Source organism: Aedes aegypti, chromosome 1, assembly GCF_002204515.2.
Source record: "Aedes aegypti strain LVP_AGWG chromosome 1, AaegL5.0 Primary Assembly, whole genome shotgun sequence".
In the NCBI taxonomy this organism is placed as follows: Eukaryota; Metazoa; Arthropoda; class Insecta; order Diptera; family Culicidae; genus Aedes; species Aedes aegypti.
The window spans coordinates 135,465,707-135,479,487 of record NC_035107.1 but is presented as its reverse complement, the minus strand read 5'-3'; the positions used below and the strand labels follow the sequence as shown (position 1 = coordinate 135,479,487).

Sequence of the window (13,781 nt, the reverse complement as noted above, 5' to 3'; positions counted from 1 at the left end):
AGTGGCTTCATTTTCTGATACAGTTTTAGACTTATTCTTACCCCCAATTCTTTTCAAATGAGCTACGTTACGTCTATACTCCTTCCCTGATTCCAAAGACTTAACTGTCACATCCCCTCCTACTTTTCTAACAACTTCGAATTCCTCTGCTGAAAAATCTGCGTCTAATTTGTTACTTTTCTTCATTCTTTTACATACGACAAGATCTCCTGTGCCAATCTCACTTTCCTTCGCCCTTCTTTTTGCATCCCCATATACTTTTCCTTTTTCCTTTGATACTGCATCTCTATCTCGTACTTCTTCGTCATTGAAGTCAGTGAGTTCTACTTGAGGCAGTTTGCTCCTAATTTTTCTGCCAAACATCAATTCGGCTGGTGACTTTCCTGTGGTACTGTGATTTGTTGCATGATACGTGAGTAAATACTTTCGCATTTCTGATCTCCAGTCTTTACCCAATTCCTGAGCGATTCGTAATCTTTTCAGCAACGATCTATTTTGGCGTTCTACTTCTCCATTCATGGCAGGCCAAAATGGAATGGTATTCACTAGAGATATTCCATTGCTTTCACAGAAATCGCTAAACTCTTCACATTTTGAACTGAACTGTGGGCCATTGTCAACTCGCAAAGTTGAAGGAAGTCCAAACCGGCTGAAAATGGTGACTAGTTCTTTTATGGTCTCAGCAGCTGTAATTACACTCATCTCGCAAACCTCTATGAATCTACTGTAGTAATCAACCACGACTAACAAGTACTGTCCCTCGGGTAAGGGACCAAGGAAATCAGCGGCTATATCTCTCCATGGCTGATCTGGCAGTTCTCGACGAATCATAGGTTCTGGAGGGTTAGGGGCCGATACTAAGGTGCATCCTTTGCACTGCTTTACGAATTTCTCTACGTCCTGATCCATCCGAGGCCACCATACGTTTGTTCTCAGATGACTTTTCATCATTCGCATCCCCGGGTGCCCTTCATGTGCTATTTGCAGTACTCTTGTTCTCAAACTAGTGGGTATAATGATACGATCCACGCGTAATAGAACATTATCAATGACACACAGTTCGTTCGAAATAATTTTGTATGCTATTGGCATGTTTTCCACATTTTCATTCTTGAGCATTTGTGTGATCTCTAATATTTCATCATCCATTTCGCTTGCAGCTCTGATTTCATTCCATTTTAGTGCAACGGATGAGCTAGCCGAAACAGCTATTTCCCGTATAATTAATTCCTCATCTGCATCGAAGGCATGCGATTTCATCGTTGCAAGTCGTGAAAGACTATCTGCAATATTGTAATTCCCTGGAATATGTACAACCTGGTATTCAAACGATTGAAGACGTAACACCCATCGTTCAATCCGAGCACAAGGTTTGGATCTTGGTGTAAATAAATATTCCAAAGCTTTGCAGTCTGTCAACAGCTCGAAAGGTCTTCCATAGAGATACATGTGGAATCTTTCAACACTCCACACTAATGCCAAAGCTTCCTTTTCGGTTTGACAATAACGGCGTTCGGTATCAGTTAAAGATTTTGATGCATAGCATATCACTCGTGATTCGTTAGAGCTATCAGTTTGAATCAGGACAGCACCAAGTCCCGTAGGACTAGCATCTGCAAACACTGTGGTTTTATCCAAAACATCGAAAAACCCGAGTTTAATTGCTGCTGCTAGCTTATTTTTGATTAACTGAAAAGCACGATCATGTTTATCGCTCCAGATAAATTTCACTGATTTCTTCGTTAGCTCTCTCAATGGTTCAGCTACAGTAGCGAGATTAGGGATGAACTTATTCAAATAGTTTGCCAATCCTAGAAAACTGCGAATTTCCGATTCACAGGAAGGAGGGCGGAATGACAGAACAGCGTTCACCTTTGTTCTAGATGGACTGATTCCTTTATCAGAAATATGATACCCAAGAAATTCTAACTTTGTTACCCCAAACTCGCATTTCTCCCAGTTAAGCTCAACGCCGCGTTCATTGAATCTATCAAGTACCTACAAAAATTACATGACTAGTTATACACATCATTTATTGTTCAATATCATTCTCTTTCTACAGTACCTTCTTCAAGTTCTTATCATGAATTTCCTTCGTTTCTCCTTCTACCATCACGTCGTCTAGGTACCAGTATGTTCCTTCGCAACCGGCTAGAATTTCTTCCATTATTCTTTGGAAAACTTCGGGAGCTGTTACAAGTCCGAACGGTAGTCTCTTGAACCTGAACAATCCTTTGTTAGTGATGAAAGTTGTCACGTCTCGAGAATCTTCGGCCAGCTCAACTTGATGGAATGCTTCACGGATATCCAGCTTACTCCACATTTTGCCTCCACCCAATCTGGCCAAGTACTCGTCTACAACCGGCATCGGGAAATGTTCTCGAACTACTGCTTCGTTCACTCTTCTCAAATCCAAACAAATTCTAGGTTCCCCAGACGCTTTCCCTACGATTACCAGAGGAGAAACCCATGTAGACGGTCCTTGTTTCACTTCGATAATGTCACGTATCAACAAATTCTCCAGCTTTCTGTTTACTGCATCTTCCATTGGGATTGGAATCCGACGTAGTGGCTGAAACACAGGGCGAGCGTCTTCCATCATACGTATGTGTGCTTTGACTCCATTAATTTTACTGAACGGCTTTGTTTCTGCGTTGATCTGGTTCACATCAATGCCGACTTTTAACACCCCAAGCTTTTTCGCAGTTGCGTCTCCCAAAATGTCTTTCTGTGCTTCTTGTGATTCCTCGATGTTATGGATGTTCCTCTGTGTCTTCACTGCGCTTGATCCTTGCTTTTGTTTCTTGCAGACTGTCTCAAAGTGACCTAGCTCACGGCAACGACGACACATACGGCCACGAGCCGGACAATCACGTGAATTTGCTAAATGACCTTGTTGTCCACAAGCAAAACAGGAATATTTCGACGTCTTAAACGGGATTGGCTTCGTATCCAATTGACGCTTGAATCTTCCAGACGGATATCCCTGTAATGGTTTACGTTCCACTGTAGTGCGCCTTCGCCAAGTAGCTCTAGCTTGTCCTGATCTGTTGACTTCATAAACTGCTACTTCCCGAGACGTATTGTTTTCTTTCAATTCTTTCATTTGCTGATCCGTATCTTCAATTGTCGACGCTATTTCTTCAATTTCTCTGATCGATCGATCTCGCTTGAGAATAGCTTTGCGAAGCTCATCAGAGCGACAGTTCTCCACTATGACGTCAATCAAATAAATTTCCTTCAGAATTTCAGCGACTTTTGCTGGATGTTTCTCGAAGCCACAATTCAGTGATTGTTGTCTTAAGCGTATGACATAATGGGAGAACTTTTCATTTGCCTCCTGCTTTATCTTTCGAAGCTTGCGGCGCTCAATTACATCTTGTCTGCCGGTTTGGAAATAAGTGTCCAGAAGTTCAATGGCCAAATCATAAACCTTTGGTTCCAAAGCTACTAGCGGTGATTTATCATGTTCGGGCAAACTTCGAAAAATCCTTTGCAACTCTACTCCGCCCAAATGCAGCAATTTAGCTCGCATTATTTTCTGATCGCTGATGTCATAAGCTGCAAAATAGCACTCCAAAGACCACTTCCATGTTTCCCATTCACGAGAAAGCTTGTTCTTCTCAATTGATTCGCAGCGGAATGGGGAAATGTGACGTGATTCATCCATCTGCAATAGTAGTATATACAAGCACTTCTGACACGTTATCAATAAGTCAACACTTCTTTTTTTTTTTTATACTTATATGTATATATATAAGTATTGTTAAAGGTATCGGATGATGGCTGTGGTAGCAATATATATGTTTCAGATATTCTTTGACATGATTCGCAACATTATTAATTTGAAATTATGTCTGTATATACCTGCATATGTCAGTGCTGAAATCAATCAGTCCAAAAATATATTGAATTGAATGCACAGTTGGATAAGCGCTTTAAAACTTTTGTTTAACATGAATAAAAACACAAATCTGATTATCTTGTGGCTTTTTTTTTTTTTTTTTTTTCAAAAAAAACAATGAATTTACGGATAATATTCATATGCCACAGGTTTCCCACCTGTTCTGCACGCCCTTGTAGAGAAGAAAAACACCAATTTGTAGAGCGTGGCTGGTTCATTGAACAATGTTTATAACGCTCATATGTTATTTATAAAATAAAAGTCAAAACATTTGTTTGTTTTTTTTTTTTTTTATTATAATTTTTTTTTTTATAATTTGAATCGAAAAAAAAAATTCTTAAAACGCCACTAGTTCACTGTCTTTAAAACGCTACTGGTTCATAGTCCTCAGATCACTACTGGTTCATTAAACAATCCTCCGAACGCTACTGGTTCATTGTCCTCAGAACGCTACTGGTTCATTGTCCTCAGAACGCTACTGGTTCATTACGATATCCTTAGAACGCTACTGGTTCATCAAACAATCCTTTGAACGCTACTGGTTCATTACGAGATCCTTAGAACGCTACTGGTTCAACAAACAATAAAACAATCTTCAGAACGCTACTGGTTCATGAAGAAATCCTTAGAACGCTACTGGTCCATTAAACAATCCTTAGAACGCTACTGGTTCATTAAACAATCCTCAGAACGCTACTGGCTCATGAAGGAATCCATGGAACGCTACTGGTTCATCACGAAATCCTTAGAACGCAACTGGTTCATCAAACAATAAAACAATCTTCAGAACGCTACTGTTTCATGAAGAAATCCATAGAACGCTACTGGTTCATTGATCAATCCTCAGAACGCTACTGGTTCATTAAACAATCAAACAATGAAATATTCTTCAGAACGCTACTGGCTCATGAAGAAACCCTTAAGGTGAAACAGCTTTGAATCGAACTTCCAAGATTGCACTAAAACTTCAAAAACACTAATCTCACGAAGGAAGCATCTAATAAGAGTGCACTAGCAGAAAGCTTAGAATAAGAAGATCAAGAACGTTTGTCTGCTATTTATCCAGTTCAGTGCCTTTCAAAACGTGAGTAGGGGCACAAGTTGGCCATTGTGACGGCCATCTTCCGATTCCGAGATGTTTCACGTTTATTACCACACTATTGGAAACAAAAAAAAAAAACAAACGAGTTGGCTTGAACAGATTTTTTTTTTCACAGCTCAATACATTAAGCGCCGACTATTTTTTAAAATTGTGTGTAAATCTTTGTTGCGATAAATAATTGCGCAATGCACACAACAACAGCTATCAATGAATTATGCGGTTTAAATAATCGTCGTAAAAATTAAAATTTTGTTTATGAACAATCTAGTTGTCACGATGTTGTATTTTGTACAACACTGATGGAAAAACCTCGCTTGCCGTACATAACAGCAGCGTTGTGGTTTTGACGGTAACAAACCACGCGACAACAAACACTGAAAAGCGAACGGTGCAAACCCAACCAGCCGATTACCGTAATTTGATGATTTCGAGCCCGCTGTTCACGCTCAATACTACACATGTCAGACAAACGCAACTGACACCTATCTCTCTTTTTCAAAATAATCAGTGGACTACCAGCACAACTACTAACCTGCTTTGGGTAGTCCATTCATGGATTCATTAGCACTGTTTCTGTCATTCACATTCTCGCTATCGTACCGTGCGCCATAATCATTAACTATCATTGAAGAGAGTGCACGCTGAGCAATGTGATGGATTTTACTACTGGCGCATATCATTGATGCGTGCCACTAATTCTCTCTTTCATCACATTGCACGCTGAGAGGAAAAACGAGCTAAGAGAGAGACCGCGCGTTAAGATATGGCATCAACTTGTCAGAGCGAGAAAGCAAAAATTTGAATTTAGGAAAACATCTCAAGTATAGAACGTGGTGTCATAGCATGCCTAGGCTTTTATCATGTTGCTATGACAACTATTTTTTCTTTCATCGATAGGTGGTTTGGTTGGTCATGTGAGCTGAAATTTCACGAATAATGGTATTGAAACGCCACCCTTACTCTATTGAAATCCACGTTTCAGAGTAATATAATTCAAATAATTTCCTTAAAATTAACCATACCTTTGCAGCACATCATCCGATAGATCCATTAACACACCTTTTAGAACATTTTTCTTCTCAGCTCAAAATGTATCACGTGGCGCAACACCATAATTCAATTGCACTTTTGCGGTTTCCCATTCGATAAAATAAATACAATAAGCAATGCTCTTACCGTTATCCTCGTCGCCAGTTGTAGGATATTCGGATAGCAAGTTTCAGGACACTATTTGAAATAATAACTTCAATTCTTCTCTTAACACTTTTCCTATATTTTCACTACTTTTTCACAAGCTCTTTCTTTCCGCATCCACACCGATCGGTTCCTTACTCAACTCTCTCTTTTTCCCAGTGCCTACTTTGATTCATCGCTCTTGGTTTTTATAGGGTGTAAGACCCTACAATTACCCCCATAATATGTTAATTTTACTCACAAGTATATATGTTCATGCTACCCCCGTCACATGTCATTGTCTCAGTGGAAAGAAATTTTCAATATTATAATCAGTGTTGCTCAGACTCATTTCCCCGCAAATAACATTTTCCGAACTACGAAGCCACGAACTACTACAACCATGCTCTATCCTCCTAAGATAGAAAAGCAGATGGTTAAGTTTGAGTACTGCACACAAAATCGATCAATTTTGATCCCAGAGAGCCACAATTCAAGTTTTGGTGAAATGAAATGAGTGAGTGAGTGAGTGCGAATCATTTCACCGAAACTTGAATTACGGCCCACCGAGATCGAAACTGTCGGATCCCATGTGCAACACTCAAGCCCAACCACCTCCCCCTCCATCTCAGGAATACAACGCACAGTATAACAGTTCATGGCTTCACAGTTTGAATTTCGAGAACTGATTATAATAATGTTTAACAACTACCGAAAAAAAAATAAACATCAGATATACTTTGCAATTGAATCAAATGGACAAATTTATGTGAAATTTGCGAAAAAAACTTATACGTCTTCTCGGTGAGAATCGAATTCACGCGTTACCCCTACACCACGAGAGGACGCATAGACGCAGAAGTTAACCTGAATTCGATATCAGCTCAATAATACCGTGGTCCTCTTTCGCAAAGCGCACCGCTTTCGAAAGAATTAGATGCCCATCCAAGCACAACGCTTCGTATTTATATCCAATGCCTAGCCCGAGAGCGCATTATTTATTAGGTAATGAAATACCACACACTATTCGCCAACAACGTGCTGGCTGAAATTTTTATAGTGCGGGCTTCCAGTGGGTCGCGACGCTCTCAAACGACCGGTTACAGAACATGAGTCCGTTGCTCGATAAATACTTTTTCAATTAATTATGATCGTGGTTTACGGCTATCCAGCCGAGTGGAAGTTTAACAACTACCGTGCACCCCCGCTAATTTGAACGGTACCTCATGCAAACCATCGGGATTCATTTTTAATTTGAACAACTAGTCACCCTAGAAACGTGTTTCTTGTTACCTCATTCACTGTTTTATTTTGATTCTGCGTTCCGTTCCACAGCGTTCCATCTCACTTCACTCCGTTCTATGAGCCAAATGACGTTTGAACCATTTTTAATCTGAACGATGTGCAAATTAGCGGGGTACAGATTAAAAAGTGTTCAATTTAAGTGTGGTCAAACCAACGGGGATACCCGGTACCGAAAAACTAAACATTACATATAGGCCTCTGCACTGTTTTGATTGTGTATGGGATTTTGACTTTTACTGGCCTTGTTGTTTACAAATTTTATGGAAGAGTGAAAGAGAGAGGTACATATTTGTGCAGAGTTCCATACCTTTCTAGAGAACAGGGAGTTGTGAGTTCGATTCTCACCGAGAAGACGTGTAACTTTTTCGCAAATTTCACATCAATTTGTCCATTTAATCCAATTGCAAAGTATATGTAATGTTTAATTTTTCGATAGTTGTTGAACTTCCACTCGGCTGGTTAGCCGTAATCCACGATCATAATTAATTAAAAAAAAGTATAATAATGTAGATAAAATTCTATTTCCATCACAATATTTCAACTAAGTGACATAAATATCCTTCTTCGATTATTAGCAATTAAGAAAGAATCTGGAAGCTGCATAAGGAAGAAAATATCAAAATTGCTTAGAGTGTTCATTTTACCCCCTTCCTCTTCTTATTCTTTATGGCATTACGTCCCCACTGGTACAAAGCCTGCTTCTCAGCTTAGTGTTCAATGAGCCATTCCACAGTTATTAACTGAGAGCTTCCTTTGCCAAAGTTGCCATTTTCGCATTCGTATATCGTGTGGCAGGTACGATTATACTCTATACCCAGGGAAGTCAAGGAAATTTACGAAAAGATCCTGGAACGACCGGAAATGGAATCCAGACACTTTCAGCATGGCTTTGCTTTGTACCCGCAGACTCCAACCACTCGGCTAAGGAAGGTTTCCTCCAGTTTCACATAGAAATCAATTTCAGCATAGGGGCTGTCCATTAATTGCGTAAGGGTTTATGGAGGGAGAGGGAGGATCTAAGATTTAAGATACAAACAATCTTACCATGGGAGGAGGGGAGTTGAAAAACCCCGAAAATTGTCCTACGTAATTAATGAACCGCCCCATACCGCTTATATTTCGTGGGAGTCAACCTGACAAATATACACGACCTCTTACTTACTTGATACTTGATGGGCTACAATGAAGTAACGGCTGTTTATTTCGTTCTTAAACGCTAAAAGTTGGCGCCAGTGGCAACAAGTACAGGCAACAACCTTTCGAACATTCAGTTTCTTTCACTGGCGACTGGACTTTCCACTGGGCTCGGTCCTGGGCCAATCGCTTCCAGTCGCCCTGAACGTTAAGTGCCCTTAAGTCGTCCTCAAGTGCAATCATGTGCGCGGTCTACCACGATGTCGGTGGCCTCTTCCGGGTTATCTGTTGAATATTATCTTTGTTTGTCGTTCTTCCAGCATACGGACAACATGACCAACCCAACGCAGTCTGCCGTGTTTTATGCGCTTGATAATATCCACCTCTTTATACACTTGGTACAACTCGTGATTCATGCGACGCCGCCAGATGTCGTTTTCTAGTTTACCGACGAGTATTGTTCGCAGCAGTTTACGTTCAAACACCCCGAAAGTTCTCCGAACGACATCCTTCAATGCCCATGATTCATGGCCATATAGGAGAACCAGAAGGATCAGTGTCTTGTATAACGCGAGTTTTGTTTTCGTTTACAGGCTGCGGGACTTCAGCTGATTGCAGAGCCCGTAGAATGCCCGACTCGCAGTTGCAATATGTCTTTTTGCCTCGCGGGCAACATCATTATCGCACGTCAGTAGTGTTTCAAGATACACCAATTCTTCCACCACTTCCAGCTTTTCACCACCTACCACTAACACGTCCGGGCCCACGTAGACCACCAGCTATCACGTACTGCGTTTTTGTGGTGTTAATCGTGAGTCCGATCTTCGTTGTCTTCATTTATTTTAATTTAAGGTCTTTGTGATTTGAATAATCTCAACTATACGAAACAATGCAATCTCAACTAACTACCCACTTGCCCACGGTACCTAATCCTTTTTTGCTGTTCCAAATCAATTTGTAAAATTGCTGGAGTGAACTTTTTTATAGCATTCATTGCATTATTGCATTTAAAGCGTTTATTTTGAATTGAATAAAAAAAAAACTAACATTTGCCTTATTTTTACTCCAAATAACACTGGATTGTGATATTGCATAAAAACATAATCAAAAAACTACTCTTGAATGCTTTTAATAAGCACAATACACATTATATTTGTAGGAAATTCCTATACCTATCAGAGTAAATATCTATAAATCTGCCATCCATGATTTAGTATGTCCATCTGAAAAAAAAACGGAATAGATGAATTGAGTGTTTACTTATATTGCGATTTGAATTGAAAATGCTAGGAAAACATGAGAGAATGATGTATTTTTTTTGCTAATATCTAAAGGATTACAATACAAATCCACCATATAAAAAATAAAACATAAGATTTCCTAACAAAACGAATACAAATATCAAGATCGATGAAGCTTCTTCTTCTTCTTCTTCTTTCTGGCGTTACGTCCCAACTGGGGCAAAGCCTGCTTCTCAGATTAGTGTTCTTATGAGCACTTCCACAGTTGTTAACTGAGAGCTTTCTATGCCAATTGACCATTTTTGCATGTGTACAGCTTATGCTCGATAACTGGGCTGAGAGAACCTTCCAGTTAGCGAGCAGTGCTCGATAACTGGACTGCCATTCCAACGCACACACACATTCAAATAAAAATCGAGGGGGACTTAGATGCAAAGTTTTGGTTGGCGTCATTCGGTTTTGGAATCGCGTCGTGTTCGTGTCATTCCGTCATTGAATTCGCGTTTTAATCGTACCGTCTTGTAAATTTTGAGGTGAATTAAACAGTTTTCGTTCCTGCAATGGACATCCCACCGGGCACCAACCGCAAACGGAAACAAAAATCCCTTACGTTGGTGGAAAAAGTTAAAATTATCGACGATTTCGAAAGAGGAGGTGGATCGCACGAGTCGCTCGCCAGAATCATCAACAGGAACCGGAATTCACGAAAGCCATTCATTCGTTGGACTACTTACTTCACTTCGTGCAAAATGATGCTGCCGATGTAAGCCGCTTGAGGTCATTGAGAACAAAGCTGATCGAAAACGAATGGCGCAAGCGAGCTTTGTAGATCCAGTGCAGCGAATTTTTTTAAATGAATTTTCTAAAGTACACACATGAATTTTGTATGAATATCAATAAACCAGTTAAGAACAAAGCAATAATAACTATTTGTGATTTATTTCTCATTTCGACATATTGCACATTGAATTGAAAAAAAAATTAAAATCTAAATGAAAAAAGACAAATTTACAATTGAAAAAATAATTCCGAAACCTTATTTTGCATTTGCACGCCCCTCGTCAGTTACGGGATGGTGAAAGTTTTTGACGTTTAACTGTTTTTTAACTGGGCTACAGCCCAGTTAGCGAGCACCCAGTTAAAAAGCAGCCCAGTTAAATAGCACCCAGTTATCGAGCATTAGCTGTATATCATGTGCCAGGTACGAAGATACTCTATGCCCTGGGAAGTCGAAAAAATTTCCAACCCGAAAAGATCCTCGACCGGTGGTATTCGAACCCACGACCCTCAGCTTGGTCTCGCTGAAATGCTGCGCGTTTACCGCTACGGCTATCTGTGCCCCATCGATGAAGCTATGATAGGGTAAAAGCTCCGGTTTTGGCCAGCCTAAGAGATAATGTCAATAAAAATTGAATGGGAAGTCGTATTTATACTACAGATATGTCAAATGCAAGCTTTCAATCCATATTATGCGTGTAAATATCAAAACTGAGCCTAAACCATTTTTTCGCTTTGAAAATCCCGTTGGTTGGTTCCTTAATTGGCCAATTGCATTGATTTCTAATGAGAGGGGCCAAATTAGGAGTGCCCTGGCCAAATTAGGTGTATGGGGGTTAACATTATAAGGAAAATGAATTCTTTTTCATATGTTTTGAATCAATTTGAATGAGTAAATGAATGTAGCTCTATCATATGAGAGCAATTCTCGCTGAAACCAGGCCGCCATCGGCACCCATCGTTAGAATTCCAATTTTATGTCTCTGATCGCTAGCTTTCGATAAAACTTAAGGGTGGTCCTTTTTGTTTTCTCAAATTGGTGGACCCCTCGTACGCCAGCTAGCTAAACAGTTTGCAAAAAAGCCCATTTTTTGATAAATCTTGGGTATTTCTTCACGTGATATGTCTCATATTTCCCTTGGAACACATACCAAACTTAATGGCATCGTATAGAGAAAGGATATAGCTTTCATTTGAAGTTAAAAAAAATCCGGCGGTTATTTTGAATTTGGCCGCCATCTTGAATTTTGTTAGAAAAATCGTTTTTCCACCATTAGCGCACCGCTCGTTTTGAATTCTGAGATCACCATCAGAAAGCTGAGGAAAAATTGCGTAAGATAGGCTACAGAAACTAGGTGTGCAGTGGTATTTACCCTATGAAATGAACGATTTTCTAAAACATGTTCCACGATTTTGACGTATATGGCGAGTGCAATCAATGCAAACATCATTTTTGGTACAACAAAGATACAAGTTTTCAATAGTTGGTGTATTTTTCGAGTCAGATGAAGAATAGGAGTATTATTTTGAGTGAAAAAATCTGGCGGCCATCTTGGATTTTGACGCCATCTTGGTTTTAAGTAGTAGAATGAGTTTTCACCTTGATAACACTCAACATGTTGAATTTTAATGCCACCGTTACACTTACTCTTCTTCTTATTATTTTTCATTTTCCTGACGTTACGTCCCTACTAGAATAGAGCCAGCCCCTAAGCTTCAAAAATAAATTAACAAGTAGAATTTTTTAACGCTTATTTGCCACCTGAATGATTGTTCTGCATATCTGCGAGTTGAAAAATAGCATTAATTCTTTCATTTATTTGGTCTAAAACCATTGATAGAAATGAACAATCTGTTGAACAGCTAAAATAAGATAAGAAATAAAGAATCTGTTTGTTTTTTTAACGGAGATCTTTAATTAATTAAACATGAAGAGCGCTGAGATGGCAAAAAATCATTCTACTGCTAAAAACTAAGATGGCATCGAAATCCAAGATGGCCACCAGATTTTCCAAACTCAAAATAGGTGAATAGAGTTTCGGCATTACGTCCACATTAGAACAAAGCCTGCTTCTCACCTTTCAATTTCGCTATTTTTTACATGCATGTTGGGTGTTAGTAAAAACAATACTTTATGATTCAGAAAATCAAGGATTTTTTTTGCTTAAAACTTTAAGATTTCCATTCTAAATTAATGCACTTTTGGAAATGTTTTACGTTAAAACTACAGATATTACCACAAAACTTACTAATGTCCCAACGCACAATTTATAAACTTCATTCGATGACAAAAAAAGCATATGGTAAAAAAAAAATTGTTTATTTCAATCAATGTTTTTGGACGGTTTTTATTCATTAAATTTATTTATTCATAATAACTGAATTCAAAGATATGTCGAAGAAATATTCTGTTATTAAAAATCGTATTATAAAAGAAAATTCCTATTTAATAACCTGTATTTATAACTAATAAATCTGAGTATCAGGCTCGGTTCCACTAGGGACGTAACGTCAGGAAAATGAAAAATAATAAGAAGAAGAGTATACGTAACCTTGTTTTTATTGGTAACCTCTAAATTCGACATGCTGAGTGCTATCAAGGTGAAAAATTTATTCTACTAGTCAAAATCAAGATGGCGTCAAAATCCAAGATGGCCGCCAGATTTTATCACTCTAAATAATACTCCTATTCTTCATCTGACTCGAAAAATACACCAACTATTGAAAACTTGTATCTTTGTTGTACAAAAAATGATGTTTGCATTGATTGCACTCGCCATATACGTCAAAATCGTGGAACATGTTTTAGAAAATCGTTCATTTCATAGGGTAAATACCATTGCACACCTAGTTTCTGTAGCCTATCTCACGCAATTTTTCCTCAGCTTTCTGATGGTGATCTCAGAATTCAAAACGAGCGGTGCGCTAATGGTGAAAAAACGATTTTTCTAACAAAATTCAAGATGGCGGCCAAATTCAAAATGGCCGCCGGATTTTTTTTTAACTTCAAATGAAAGCTATATCCTTTCTCTATACGATGCCATTAAGTTTGGTATGTGTTCCAAGGGAAATATGAGACATATCACGTGAAGAAAAACCCAAGATTTATCAAAAAATGGGCTTTTTTGAAAACTGTTTAGCTAGC

At 38.9% G+C, this 13,781-nt stretch overlaps 1 protein-coding gene across 1 annotated transcript in view; it reads right to left on the bottom strand.

Moving 5' to 3' along the window:
• Window positions 1-9,731: 9,731 nt before the first annotated feature.
• LOC5564060 (protein Notchless) overlaps window positions 9,732-13,781 on the bottom strand; it is a 35,278-nt gene continuing 31,228 nt past the window's right edge. Inside the window, exon 4 of the mRNA XM_021848147.1 lies at window positions 9,732-9,841. Coding sequence (XP_021703839.1) covers window positions 9,829-9,841 — 13 coding nt within the window. The 3' untranslated portion in view covers window positions 9,732-9,828. The remainder of the gene's footprint in view (window positions 9,842-13,781) is intronic.